At 41.4% G+C, this 14738-nt stretch overlaps 2 protein-coding genes across 2 annotated transcripts in view; one reads left to right on the top strand and one right to left on the bottom strand.

Moving 5' to 3' along the window:
• Positions 1-560: 560 nt before the first annotated feature.
• The window catches only part of TRPM6 (transient receptor potential cation channel subfamily M member 6), a 138020-nt gene continuing 123842 nt past the window's right edge, over positions 561-14738 (bottom strand). Inside the window, exons 37-39 of the mRNA XM_070431486.1 lie at positions 11772-11823; positions 5360-5466; positions 561-2396 (exon numbers count right to left, since the gene is read on the bottom strand). Of these exons, the coding sequence (XP_070287587.1) occupies positions 2263-2396; positions 5360-5466; positions 11772-11823 (293 nt within the window). The 3' untranslated portion in view covers positions 561-2262. The remainder of the gene's footprint in view (positions 2397-5359; positions 5467-11771; positions 11824-14738) is intronic.
• TCEAL8 (transcription elongation factor A like 8) lies at positions 8088-8484 on the top strand. The gene has a single exon (XM_070430147.1). The coding sequence runs from the start codon at positions 8088-8090 to the stop codon at positions 8439-8441; it is 354 nt and encodes a 117-aa protein (XP_070286248.1). The 3' UTR covers positions 8442-8484.

The following is a 14738-nucleotide window of genomic DNA, read 5'->3' as shown; positions in this document are numbered from 1 at the left end:
CGTCCGTTTTCTTCTGTGGTTCTTAAAAACACCTATTTACTTTAACTTCTTACTTGGCCTAATTCTCTTATCCCAGCCTGAAAGTACAGCCCACAGACAGACAGGGTACAGGATACACCTTAAGATTTGACATTTGTCCAGAAGTCAACATTTTTTAGCACTAACCCAAAATCTAAACTTGGAAGAGAGGGAGAGGGAGAGGGGGAAGGGGAGGGGAAGGGAGAGAAATGGAGGGAGAGAGAAAGAGAGGGGACAGAAGGAAGGGAGGGAGGGAGGGAGGGAAAGGGAGGGAGAGAAGGAGGGAAGAAGGAAGGAAGGAAATAGGTGAGTGATCTTCATCACTCACATGATATAAAGAAGGCAATAAATATCCTTTGAATAAAACTAACCAAATGAATGAATGAATACATCACCCTTTTGTGATCATGAACACTCCAAGTCAAGATAATCACATTAGCATTTGCATACAAGCAATCCCACAGTGAGCAGTTCATCTTTTTAAATGTTATTCTGGTGATTTTTCTTATTTTAAAAGAAAAGGCAAAAGCACAACACAAAAATTTGAAATGAAAATGTATTTGTTTTCAAGTTCCATTCCAAGTAACAAACAGCTGACCACTGAATCAATGCCTTTACTCTGGCCCTTGGACAGGCAAACTGCCTCTTTCCATAGTTGAACACAGCACTGAACTGAGTACCAATAGATCCCTGTTGATTTGCAGAATAGGATAAAGCAGTTAAGCCCTGAAAAGGGCATTAACACTTTATCCCCACTGCCAATCAAGAAATCACCCAATTTCCTGCCTCCCGCCACCCCCAAGATAAAAATAACATGGATATAAATTAGCCCTTGTGCAACTCACACTTACAAGAATCAGACATGATCCTTGGCAAACTAAATCCTTGGCTATAATCCCCCTATGCCTGGACAAGGTTTCCCTTGAAGGATAACCTAAGAATGCAGGAGTGTTGATCTAAAAAGCAAGCTGGCCATTGTACGGCCTAATGATTAAGGTGACTTTTCTCAAACTGAGGTTTGTGGCTGGTTGGTTGGAAGACTCTATAAAAAGGAAAAGGACACGCAGCGGGGAGAGGAGAGAGGATCCCAGTCCTCATCTCCTCCTTGTGTGAAAGGCTCATGCTTGTTCTGAGGTAGGGCAACCCTGACAGTGCAGAAGGGAAATGACTGATCCCCCAAATGTGCTATAAGGTATAGCTTCCAAGGACCCTTCCCTCAGGCCTCCGAAATGATTACATGCTCTCAAGTCAGCCTTAAAATACACCCAGCACTCATTAAGCCACTGGAACTCTACACTGGAGTGAAGCAAACATCTCAAAGCATATCTTCCATCAGAAACCCATCTTTCCTCATAGGGTCTTTCCCCATAGGAAACCCATCTTTTCCCGTAACGGAGAGTAAATTATATTATATATATAGCTTTAGAAAAGGGAGTGGTGTTTTAAAGGCTGGCTTAGTTAACTCTCTAACTAATAGTAACCCTGAGCTTAAGGGAAGGGAAAACATTTCTTAATAATATCTAGTTTTGAATATCCCATTCCCCTTAAAAAAAGAGAAATGATGCAAGGGCATTTGTTTATTTCCCTTTCCCCTTCTTTCAAAGAAACCTGAAACGCCCAGGCATCATGTGATTCCCTGACAATGCCTCCACCCATCAAGACTTCACCAGAATACTAACTTTTCGCTGGTTGGGCAGTGCAGGCATGTGCTTCAATCTGTGCAAATACACCCTCACTCCATGGTGTTCCTTATTGTTGTTGTTCAAAGCCCCACGCTCCGGGAGAGGAGAAGGGAGGAAGTCCAATACCTTTTTTATGTACATCTATCTACAGAAATACAATATGTGGGTGAGGTGATGAACAGCAGTGGTAGGTTACAGTGTGCACGCATAGTGAGAAAACAAATTATATTTGTCTCCCTGACTCTTTACTGCCAGCATTCTGCTCCAAGGGATCTCAGAGACCAGCTGGCTCCTGCAGGTGTCTTCCTGTGGAACTGGAGGATGACATACGAAGCACCCTGCATGCAGGTCAACATCTAGGAGAAGCCATTCTTCACACACAAATGAGGTCTTTAGGCAAAAGGAGACATGAGGCTCAGGAAGCATGTCCCAGGAGGCATGTCCCTCAGGGCGAGGCCAGTCTGACAGCTCTGACGGAATCGCTGTTACGTCAATCAACCTCTGTTACCAGAGAGTCAGTTCACGGGACGGAGGGCAGGGGCGTCATCTTCTTCTCCCCCTTTTACAATCGAGTGAGGTCTTCCGAAGGATCACCACCCCTTTCCATTGCTGGAGGCCCCTCACCTGGTTCTACTTTGCTTTCAAGTCCAAGGGTGGGATTTATCCTTCCAGGGGAATAGTCATTCCTTTTTAAATCTGCAAGGAAGACAACTAAGATGGTTATGTGGATCCTCAAAAGCATGGTGCTCACACAACCTGAAACTGATGCTTTCCCAAGTACCCAGCACAGTGCTGCCTCAAGCCACTGATATGTGAAACTCAAACCCTCAACCACGTCCGAACCACCTGCCCCGTGCCCACGTGTGACTCGAACCCCGCAATGCTGTTCTAGGCTTGTGCTCACTGGGGCCAGGGAGGAAAGGTTTGGTTGCTGGATGCAATGAAATGCCCTCTAAGGCACAATCTGGCTAGAATTAAGTGAGGCCAAACTGGAAACAGGGCATTGCACCATTGAACAATAGACAGGGGCAAGGAGTTCAGCACAAACAGTGATCTCAAGATTTCGGTAGTCAGCTTTCTACAACAAAGCTGTGCTCAGGCTGGCACTGACTCTGAAAGCTTCTTCCATTTGAAAAGGAAATTAGCAAAAAAAAAACATTAATAGGGATAATCTTTGGGGAGAAATGTATGGAACAAAATGGGCTTTCAATGTATACCATTTTGTGTTATATTAAATCTGTTAGCCTTAAACATATATTGTGTGTATTTTTAATTAAATAGGGATTATCTGGCCCGGCCGGAGTGGCTCAGTTGGTTGAGCATCATCCCAAAAGGCTGCCCGTTCGATTCCCAGGGGCACGTATGGAAGACAACCGATCAATATTTCTCTCTCACATCAGTGTTTCGCTCCCCCCAACCTCCCTTTCTCTCTTTCTCTCTCTCTCTCTCTCTCTCTCTCTCTCTCTCTCTCACTAATGCTCTTTTTCTGTCTTCCTCTCTCTAAGTATGTCCTCAGGTCAGGGTTTTTAAAAATGGGGATTATCTGGACATAAAAATAATGCAAGTTATAGTTTAATAATAACCAACAGTTATTGACATATCCATATATTACCTCATTCCTCACACCAACTTTATGAGCTTGGTGCTTTATCCCATGTATGGATGAGGAAACTGAATCCCAAGGTTACAACCTTGTAAGAAGCAGAACTGGAATGTGAGCTCAAACTATCCAGCCACGTTCTTATACACTATCCTAAACTCTGTCTTTAAAAATAAGTAGATATGTAGATAGATAAAAAGTTATCAAGCAAAAAGAAAAACCATCCCTATTCCTGTATTCCAGACTAAACTTTTTTTATTCAAATAACCAAATAATTCAATAACTGAAGATGTTTCTTATTTTCACTAAAATGTGCTAAGGTTTTGAAAAGAACCATGGATAAGGTCTAGAGATGGAGGAATTACTGAATTACTCAAAACTCACCAGTGTAGGGTGTGTTTTTTTGTTTGTTTTTTTCATTTTATTGATTTTTTACAGAGAGGAAGGGAGAGGGATAGAGAGTTAGAAACATCGATGAGAGAGAAACATCGATCAGCTGTCTCCTGCACACCCCCTACTGGGGATGTGCCCGCAACCAATGTACATGCCTTTGACTGGAATCGAACCTGGGACCCTCCAGTCTGCAGGCCGACGCTCTATCCACTGAGCCAAACCGGTTAGGGCACCAGTGTGGGTTTTTAAGAAATGATCTCCACCTTAATCATACAGAACAGCTAACTGGGCTCAGAGGAGGAAGCAGTGAGTGATGCCTCAAGTCTCCCTTTTCCTGGCTGATCAGATGTAGTCCCTATGTCTCCAAGAATGAGAGGTACCTGGTCCAGGGTACAACGAATGAGACCTGGGAAGAGGCCCGTGCCTGAGGTACTGAGTTAACGGGCCAGACTCCAGCCTGCAATCATGGGCGACTCAGATACATGTCAGCACCTGCCTCCCACAGGACCCTCAGTCCAGCCCAGATCCTTCCTGGATTCCTTCTGACCAGGGAGGATGCCAGCAGGCAGCTCAGCCAACGTGCTAGGGACTGATCTCTTTGCCCAGGTCTGCTGTGTAGTTTGTGAGAGCGAGTCCTGGGCAGCTAGAAGATGTGAGTGACCACCGTCCCCGCTTTGCTGCTCCCGTCTGACCTCCCTACCCCATGTACAACCCCGGCCACTGCCTCTGTCTAACAGGCTACTTCTCACCGGAACCGGAAGCCTGTTCTAAATCCCAGTCCTTTGCTATGCCTTGCCCAAAAGAGCATCTCGACAATATTCTACTTCTAACACGAAGAAGATTAGAAATTGCCCTTTTTTGTCGTAAATTTACACCCACTCCATCCCAAGTTATAATGGACAATGATCTTTTACTGATTTCCAATTCAGGATATGACCACTTATTAGCAGGCAGGAAGGGATACTCTGCTTAAAATAGGTGAAATTCCATTTTAAGGGCAAGTTTGGTCTGATCTACGGAAAACAGTGAGCAAGCTGAGACAGACATAAAGTGTCCCCTCTGAGATTAAAGGAAAGAATGAGACAGAGCTGAGGCTGCCACGTGGGGAGCACAGACCTCCAGCTGCTTACTTTTATGTGAGGCACACTTTCTGTGGTGACTATATTGGTTTCAGAAAAAGTGTGTTATATTAGCAAATGATTTAAAATATATACCTGTGTGTTTAAAGTGGCAGGTTTTTGTAGTGAAAGGCACTATTTTAATTGACAGCTGTGTTTCCCTCCGTACCTCGCCCTCCCAGCGTCCAATGAGTAAATAAAAATAGAATAGAAGTCCTGTGGGCACCACCCAGGACCCAAGGGTGGGGAGTGGCACAGAGACCTGCCTCAGCCCACTTCTACCCCAATTCTTCTGTAGAACTTTCCCCTTGGACAGACCGTGACAAGTGTTGGGCCCAGTGTTTTATCGCATTTTGGCAGAACGTGAAATAAATCCCTGTCCTTTTAATACCTTTAGAGACTTGAAAAAAATCTGCAGTCAGAAAGTCAGGCCTCAACTGCGAAGGAGATAAAAATGTGATTAAGATTTGCTACTCTCTCCCTGGTTACAATGGCTGCTGTTCTATGAGAGCTTTCCTTAGAAAAAAGTAGAACTGTCTGGGGCATACCGGGGAGTTTGAGCTTCCGGCAGCAGGCGTTGCAACGATGTTTTGCAATGAAGTTTCTAATTGCATCTTCCCCTAAGTTGGCTGGTCCAAACACCATTCCTCTGGATCTGGAGGAAATAATCAGAATATCAATTAGACCACAGCTAAGAAAAAGGAGCCCCGCTAGGATTCTCGGAGGTACCGAACAGTATCCCATAGTAACCCAGCAAACTTGAGGGAGCAACAAAGAACAGCGCACTTTGAGGAGGCAACAATGTTAGGTTTGCAAATTTAAAATTCAAATACACTTAAATCTGTGCACTCAACTCCAAGACCTACTGTGAAACTCATTTTAGCACGAATCTGATAGAAGAGTGAATTTTCTATGAACCACGCTAAACCAAAATACACTGAGACCCCTTTTAATGCGTACGGGGTGATAGAATGACAGTAACTGCCCAATGTTCTACTAGAATACCGGAAAGGTAAGGTAGAAAGTTAATTTGCTATTGAAACACACCTTTTAAAAGGATTCATATATATTCTTTCAAACCCAAGTGCCTTTCTAAATATGACCATGTCCTGGAAAACAAATGCCAGACAAAACCCTACATCAGTACAACTGGCTCTTTCGGCATCTGCTTTCTACCCTGCAAACCGCTGCGGCTGGGCTCTTTGTGGAAAGACAAGATTGCTGTGGTTTTGTGGAAGCAAACTACATGTGCTGCATGTAGGTGACAAAAGTCACAAACAGAATCGGTACATATTTGGCACATTTTGAATGCTCTAATTATAACAGATCCTCCGCAGGTTCCAGGACCAGCGTTCATCCATTATCAGATCACGCACACCCATCATTCCTCGGGCTGACAGTCGGCACGCCACGGAACACAGCACACAGAAACACTTCCAAAGGAACTTTTCGAAAGCTAATATTTTATTTTAATGACATGCAGAGTGGAAAGAGCACATGTTAAAATCTGAACTCAATTACCGCTCTTAAATACCACGTCTTAAGAAAAAATTAAAGCAAACTATCACAAAAGGAAACAATAAACTTTGCTTCTAAGGAATGCGGTTTTTCAAAAGGGACGGGGTGTAAAAATGGACTTTTTTTTCCATCCAAGTATTGAAACATTTATCTCAATTTCCACTTCCTTTTGGCAGAATAACAGTAGCTGCTCTGAAGATGTGCCAAGCTCAGAATGAGGGCTGATGTCAGTTTGATCTCGGATTGCCTCTTTGCTCTGAGGCGAGTAGGAGGAGCAAATCTCTTGGGAAGACAAAGTGAACAGGCACCCAGGATTAATTTTCCTGGTCACTCAATCGCCCTTACAAAGGACCGCTCTGGGTGGTATTTGCCCGGCTGCATAAGCTGCCTCTTGTTAACTATTCTTCTTTTTCAGTCCTTTTGGTAAGAAAAAATAAAAAATAACACTTCAAATAAGGTGAAACCAAATGTGGCAACAAAAAGTAGAATCACTTGATATTTAGTGCCAGAACTCTGTGATGCCAATAAAGTGAAAAATGATGGTGGTTTCTTTCAGTCATTAAAATGGAAGAATTCCTTTCATCGTCTCTCCGGCAGGACCCTGTTGGGATATTTCACTCTTGCGCATTCCATACCTGCTACTGCTTTCCTCCCAGAAAAACAGGAAACCCCCAGCTTAGACATGCAACCCTGATTCTCAGATGAAAACTGTAAGCTAAATCATTTTCCTCTATGAACTCTGTGAAAGTTAAGGCAAAAGAATCAAAATGACCATAAAACGTATCTATTAGGAATTGGCTCCCTGTGCGGGGACGGGGCCTGAAGGAGGGTTGTAAGGACATTCATTTGTCTACCCCCTAAAGCATATTGATAACCTTGCAATCTCAGACAGTGGAGTTTTTTTTAATATATTTTTATTGATTTCAGAGAGGAAGGGGGAGAGAGAGAGATAGAAACATCAATGATGAGAGAGAATCATTGATCGGCTACACCAAACCCACAACCCGGGCATGTGCCCTTGACCGGAATCGAACCTGGGACCCTTCAGTCCCCAGGCCAACATTCTATCCATTGAGCCAAACCAGCTAGGGCTCAGATAACAGAGTTTTAAAAATAAAAATAAATAAATACAGTTGCTTCCCAGGTTTTTCACAGCACAAGACAAGCAGGTGGTGGCTTGATTTCACGTGTAAGGAAACACTAATTAGTGCCACATACACACAGATTTACTGAAGAATATCTCATCATCCTTTCAGACTTGTCAAATGCCCAAATGCATCAAGGCGGTAAGTGAAAAGATGCAATCCCAAACTACCAACACCTGAGGCAGCCTTCACCGAGGCTCGTGACCTGAGAAACCCAGAGAGGTAGCCAGAAAGGACTGGGGGGTGGGGTAGGGGGGTGAGGGAGGCCTGATGACTTTTTCTTCACGGGCAAAAGGTTGGGGACAGTTAAGAGGCAGCAAAGAAAATATCAGAATCTGCACCACAAAAACATCTTCTCTTTCATGGACCCTCCTCCTGGTGGGCAAGGTGCCATCTTCCCTGAGCTTCAGTGAACTGGGATTGAAGCTGCTTACCCCCGACCATGTTGTTAAGGGTAAAATACACAACATGTGAAAGCACGTGCTTAAACGGGTGCTGCCCAAACTCTAATGACAGTAAATCAGAGCAGCTCCCTATTGCTGGAGAAGAAAAGTGCCCCGGATCCTTTCAGGATTAATCTATTCAAAAAGGAAATAATAGAAAAATACCCAACATGCAAAAGTCTTGTGAAGAAAATGAAGGAAAAGCACAAAACATGCCAAAGGCTGAGGAAGACCACCTTTCAGAAGATGTACCACAGGGGGCAGAAGGCAATCCTCCGCCTTCCAAAGAAGGTGTCAGCCAGGAAGCAGAAGGAAACCTTAGAAGCCGGCTGACTCAGCCTGTGCAGGCATTCAAAGAGGACACTCCCATTAGGCCTTTGGACCCTGAAGAAATGCTAAGAGGCGTAGATGAGATGGAAAGGCATCCGGAAGACATAAGGAGAGTAAGAAACAAGTTTGTGATGATACATTGGAAGCAAAGACATTCATGCAGACAACCTTATCCTGTGTGCTTTAGGCCTTAAATTCTTTCTTTTTTTTTTATCTGATAGTAAAACCTGGCCCCTGCTTTCTGTTAGCATATCCTGATATATCTTTTACCTTTCTTTTACTTTTTTAATATTTTTTTTATCGATTTCAGAGAGGAAGGGAGAGGGAGAGAGAGAGAGAAACATCAATGATGATAGAGAATCATTGATGGGCTGCCTCCTACATGCCCCACACTGGGGATCAAGCCTGCAACCCGGGCATGTGCCCTTGACCGAAATTGAACCCAGGACCCCTCAGTCCACAGGCCAATGCTCTATCCATTGAGCCAAACCAGCTAGGAGACTTTTGTTTTACTTTTTAATCATCTGGTAGAATTTTGTTTTAGATAGTTTCCTTGTTAACCAGCATCTTACTGGATTTTGGATTTTGACCTATTCTCCAGGTCTATTTTTCAATGGGGAAGTTTCATACAAATGCATGAAAATATGTTCATTCCATGTTGTAAAATAACATAAGTTGCAAAGCATATTTAGTATCAGCTCCCATATGTACAATAAAAATCCCAAATTGTGTGTGTGCGTGCCTGTGTGTATACATACATACATACATAAAAAAATTAAGTGTGCTTATTTCTGTGGGGTGTGAGTTTTCTTTTTGCTTATATGTATTTTTTAATGATCTTGTGTCACAGACAATTAAACTTTTTTTAATAAGTGAGAATGAAATAATTTGCAATCATCTTATAAGGGCAATGGGGGCACCCAAACTCTTGATGAAATAACTATTAAAATGTAAACCTCAAATCACCTCTGGATCTCATAGCCAGAGGGACAAAGCTGGCCAATTACTACAGATAAATAAATAAATAAATAAATAAATAAATAAATAAATAACAGCAAATCAGCTTAGGATCTTGTGAAAATTCAGATTCAGATTCAGGAGCTCTAGGGAGGGCCTTGAGATTCTGCATTTCTCACAGTGTCCCAGGTGATGCAAACATGATTGGTCCATGGCCCACGCTTGTGCAGCCAAGGTTTATTAACACACCGAAGGCAGCCGAAATGTGAGCCTCACTGAACTAGTTCAGTGCAATCTGCCACCGTTGCAAAAAAATAGCACTTCTAGTTATCTTCGCCATGAGGACCAACTGCACCCAAAGTTAGGGGACCCCACAAAACCAGGCATGCTACCAGGATGCTGTCCTATTAGGTTCCAGAGTTTCTATCCTCAAGTCATAAAAAATAAAGTCTGCCATAGACAGAGGTTCCCAACCCTGACTGTCCGTTAGATTCACATGAGGAACTTGTAAAAGAATACAGACATCAGGGCCCTCTCCTCAGAGATTCTGATTTGATGCCAATGCTGAGCAGCTTATTTTTTAAATTTTCCCAGGTGACCTTAATAGAAATTGAGACCCACTGGCCTATAGAATGCAATTAAGTACTCGACTGTCAAGTGGGATAATATAATCTTAGAATTCTAAAAGATAGCACTATTCAGGTCATATTAAATGACATATCCAAAGGTCAAAATTTAATAAATGACAGAGTATACAAAAACTTGGTTCGTTATATGCGCAACTTTTTTTTCACTGCAAAATTATAAAGTACTTATGGTACCAGGTTCCTACTACAAACCCTTGAGCACACAGGGCTGCTGAAGAAATAATATTCTTCACTAAAAACACTTTCACTCTGCTAAAGTGAAAAATAACAAAGCCTTTATCTGTACCCTAAAAGTCACAACATGAACGGCATGGTCAGACAGCATAGGAATTGGGTGCAGAGGAGCAGCAGGTTCACCTTTATTGTTTCCAGCTCCCACCTCGTACACAAAAATAGCTAATACTTTTAGATGGGCCTCTGCATAGAAGCTTACAGATCAGACCATAATTAAATATACTTTTTTACTGATTTTAGAGAGGAAGGGAGAGAGAGAGACAGAGAGAGAGAGAGAAACATCAATGATGAAAGAGAATCAATCATTGACGCCTCCTACTGGGGATCAAGCCCAAAATCCAGGCATGTGCCCAGATGGGAATCAAACTGTGACCTTCTGGTTCATGGGTTGATGCTCAACCACTGAGCCACGCTAGCTAGATGAGACCATATTTAGATTAGATTACTCCATAAAGCAGTAAATATTCACAGTATGAGACCTATGAGAGGGAAGTAAAATGTTCAAATTTTATTTTATAAGATTTACCACTTATGCAATTATATATATATATTTTTAAATTTATTATTATTTTTTTTTTTACAACCCAGAGCCAAGTATAGACCCTTAGGACAACTAAGAAATAACAATGTTGTATGTTAGTAGTTCTCCAGTGTGGTCTCGGGTCAGCAGCACCACCAGAATCATCTGGGAATTTGTTAAATTTTTTGGCCCCACCACAAACCCACTGAATCAGAAAATGGGCTCGGGAGGCTGGAGGCTGCAATCTGTGTTTTAACAAGTTCTCCTGGTGATTATGATGCAAGTTCATGTTTGAAAACCACTGTCGCCTGCCATATTGATCAGTCCTTAACACCATCACTTCTTTCTTTCTCCTCCACCTTTAACAGAACAACAAAGCCTCTGATCCTCTACTGCCAAGTCTTCCCAAAAGTCTGGTTAGGGGGTAAAATACCACGGGAATTCAAAGGACAGGCAGATGACTCATCCCTCCATATAATTTAAACTTAGCCTTTAATTAGTAGACAGTCTGATGTTCCATATTTAAGCCCTAGGGTTCTGACCCCTCACAGACTTGCCAGTACTGAGTAGTGCACTTTCTGCCCCAACCTTCATTTTACAGGCATGTGATGGAAGACGCTGCCCATGAGAAGATGCAATGGCTCTATTGTGCGGACAACAAAGGAAACTGTGCTTCTCCTATGACATTAATTGTTTTTATGTCTAAGCCTAGAAAGGCTGCACTAACCTGTATTTCTCTTTTGTCTGGGTCACTAGAAAACTCAGAGTCAAGTCTGCAACAAAGTTCTAACTACTGCATTGGCCTTTATAATTTCCATTTATGTGTACTAACTTAACTCCAGATTTAATCTTATGTTATTTCCATATTGTCTTTTCACCCCCATTTCCTAATCTATGCTTTCTTTAAAATCTTATTGTATTTTGAATCTTATTGTATTTTATTGTATTGTAGATAGATAGATAGATAGATAGATAGAAATATATACATACACATATATAACATAGAGAATAAAGAGATGGATATGGATAAAGATATATAGATAAAAGCAGCCTCAAAAATCTTCCTAGGATCTAGGCAAGAAATATAAATTTTAAAAATTATTTTTTAAAACCATGCACATTGTTAAAGGCAATTTTCTAAAAGATAACATAATAAGTTAACTTACTGTTTGTCTTCAGGTTTTATAACAGATGGATCTGTCAGATTTTCTCCAACACCTCCAAGGAAGAGAGAAAATTCACTTAGCAAATGGGAATTTCATTTTCTCATATTTCCAGAAAATAATAATCAAATTTTAATACTTTCTTTAAACCTCTATCTACCCTGTAATCAATCAAACAACATGTGAATTAACTGTACTATAAAAATTGTCTAGGTATGTGGGAAAATTTTAGTTAATGCTGTCTTCCCCAACCTCCTCTTAGGCTATTGTAAACTTTTAGGCCCCAAGTGAATGTTTTAGGGGTGTGTTCACAGTTATTGATAGTAACACCCATCATTCTTTTACTACTTATATGTACCAGATATTCTAATTTTATTTTCTCTAATTCTTAGCAATCATGAAAGAAAAGTATTAGCATCCTCATATCCTCATTTTACCAATGAGTATGTTGATGTTCAAAGAGAATAAGCCATGTGACCGAGGTTACACTGTCCACCTGTGGTGCCAACAGGACTGAAGCTGAGCCAGAGCTTGTGCCTGGTCTCCTGAAGGAATCCATCTGTGCTCGGCAAGGTGCAGGGAGCTGTGGGGTTCTGCAGGTACAACCTCTGCTGCATCAAAGATACCCATCAAATGCTATATATAACATTTTAAAACAGTAGGATCCAAATGCCCCCAGATGCTTGATTTGTGCTGCTGGTTACACCTGTGTTCAGTTGTTAAAATTCTTTGGGATATATGCTTAATACTGTGTGCACATTCCTGAATATAGTTTGTTATTCTTTTTTTGTTTTTAATCCTCACCAGAGGATATTTTTCCATTGATTTTTAGAGGGAGTGGAAGAGAGAGGGAAAGACAGAGAAATATCAAAGTGATAGAAACACATTGATTGATTGCCTCCTGTACACACCCCAACCAGGGCCCGGGCTGGGGAAGAGCCTGCAATGGAGGTACATGCCCTTGACTGGAATCGAACCTGGGACCCTTCAGTCCACAGGCCGATGCTCTTATCCACTAAGCCAAACCGGCTCAGGCGGTATGTTATTCTTCAATAAAATTCACCTTTTAAAAAAATGACACCAATGCATAAAAGGATAATGTAAGTAACTTAAAGCTAATATTTATCAAACCAGACATGGATCAACACCCAAAGCGAATCTCTGTTATAAAAAGGGAGTGGTGAGGAAACTGATTTCCAACACAATGATGTTTCCCGGCAAGCTGATCAGACAGGTGAATGCACCTCATGGGCACAACTCAGAGATGTCTGAGATCCTCCTCCAATCAGCACTTTGTTTGGAAAAAAACAACTTTGTGGGAAAACTATTTTTAAAATATTATAAAATTTATAACTATTTTTAAAAAGTTTTGCTATATTCTGTATGTTTTAGCCTATTCTAAAGCCTTCACAAGAGAACATAATCCTTAAAGTTTAGTGACCTTTCCCTAAAACACTGATTTCCTCAGGAAAATCACTTATGTAAGTACAGGTTTTTAAGCCTTTCTTCATCATAACCCCCTTTTTGTTAGTCTGATGAAGCTAAGGGACCCTTTTCTCCGTATAATGTTTTAAAATGCATAATTTAAATCTATAAGATTACAAAAGAAACCAATGATACTGAAATAAAGTTACCAAAATATTTTTAAATTATTGTACTGCATACATGTGCTTCTTTATATGTTAAGTAGCAGAATCTAGCACAAGTCTAATAACTGTTACACCATCCAACAATAAATATGAACAGTTTTTTGAGATATCTGCCAACACATGTGCCGTGTTAATATCTGTAATTGTTCATGCTAATACCACCATTATAATGAAAGGAAATTATGCATTTCAGCTACCGGTTAGTGAAAATACAGATGCAATTTTGTTTTCCATCAGAGTTCACAGACCCTCTGAATTCCATACAGGGATGTTTTAGAACCCTAGCATGGAGTCTCTTTCTACACTGGTTTTGATTAGGGAAAGAGAAAGTAAGGCTGACACACAGGCTTAAGGGCAAGTGTGCACAATGTGTTTGCTGATATGAAGAGCCTAGCCTCTTCCTAAGTGCTTTTCTTTAAAAAGTCATAGGCAGAGGCTGGGCTCTTTATACCTCTCTTATTCGGGTATAAAAAGGAACAGCCTAGGGGACCCTGCTTTTTGAACTGTGTAGTGAGTAAACAAAAAGACAACCCAACTGATATCACAAGCACCACCAGTAGAGAGAGACTAAAGGCTACAAATCCTTTCCATGTTAAACTCAGACCTAACTTTGAGCCTGAAAATTCCAGAGCTGATGAAAGCTGTAGAATGATATCTGAGTAAACTACAGATTTAAGCTGGGAATACTCACAGTGCCTAAAGAGGGCATATCAACTGGGGGGAAACGGAAGCTTTATAGGGAAAAATTGCCTACCAAAATCACATCAGTTCCTGTTGCCTTTAAATCTTGTTGCTTGTTACATAGGCGGGAGGTCAAAGGATCTGGCTCCACTCACAGTCACTTCACTTTCTAGGTGGTGACCTGGTCACCCGGGTTAATCTCTCCGAATCGCAATTTTGTCATCTGAAGTGTGAATGATATCGAGCCTTATCTTATGCTAGTAGGGTTACTGAGAAGATTAAGTGAACTAAAACTGTCAACTGCTAAAAACTGTCAACTGCTATTTTTATTATCTTAATTCTATAAGGACATTTTGTGAAGTAAAATTCTATTTCTTTTATCCCATTTCCCTAAAGTACTGTGTTTTCTAATGAATAAATTCGCCTATAAGAATGAGGGTTCTATATTCACAAAACTTTATATCCCTACACTCAATCTGACCGTTCAAAGCTTGACTATAATATATCTGGGGGCCCCCAAATGGCAGAAAGGGCATTGCAATGTGTGACAAATAGAGAGCAGCCCAGAGGACCACTCACGCTACACCACCTGCACCACCACCACCTACCCTGCCTCTCCTAATACACAGGAATTGCCCAA

Source organism: Myotis yumanensis, unplaced genomic scaffold, assembly GCF_028538775.1.
Source record: "Myotis yumanensis isolate MYYU_CA2020_CCGP unplaced genomic scaffold, mMyoYum1.0.hap1 SCAF_12, whole genome shotgun sequence".
Classification (NCBI taxonomy): domain Eukaryota; kingdom Metazoa; phylum Chordata; class Mammalia; order Chiroptera; family Vespertilionidae; genus Myotis; species Myotis yumanensis.
This window is presented reverse-complemented; position numbering and strand designations above follow the sequence as displayed.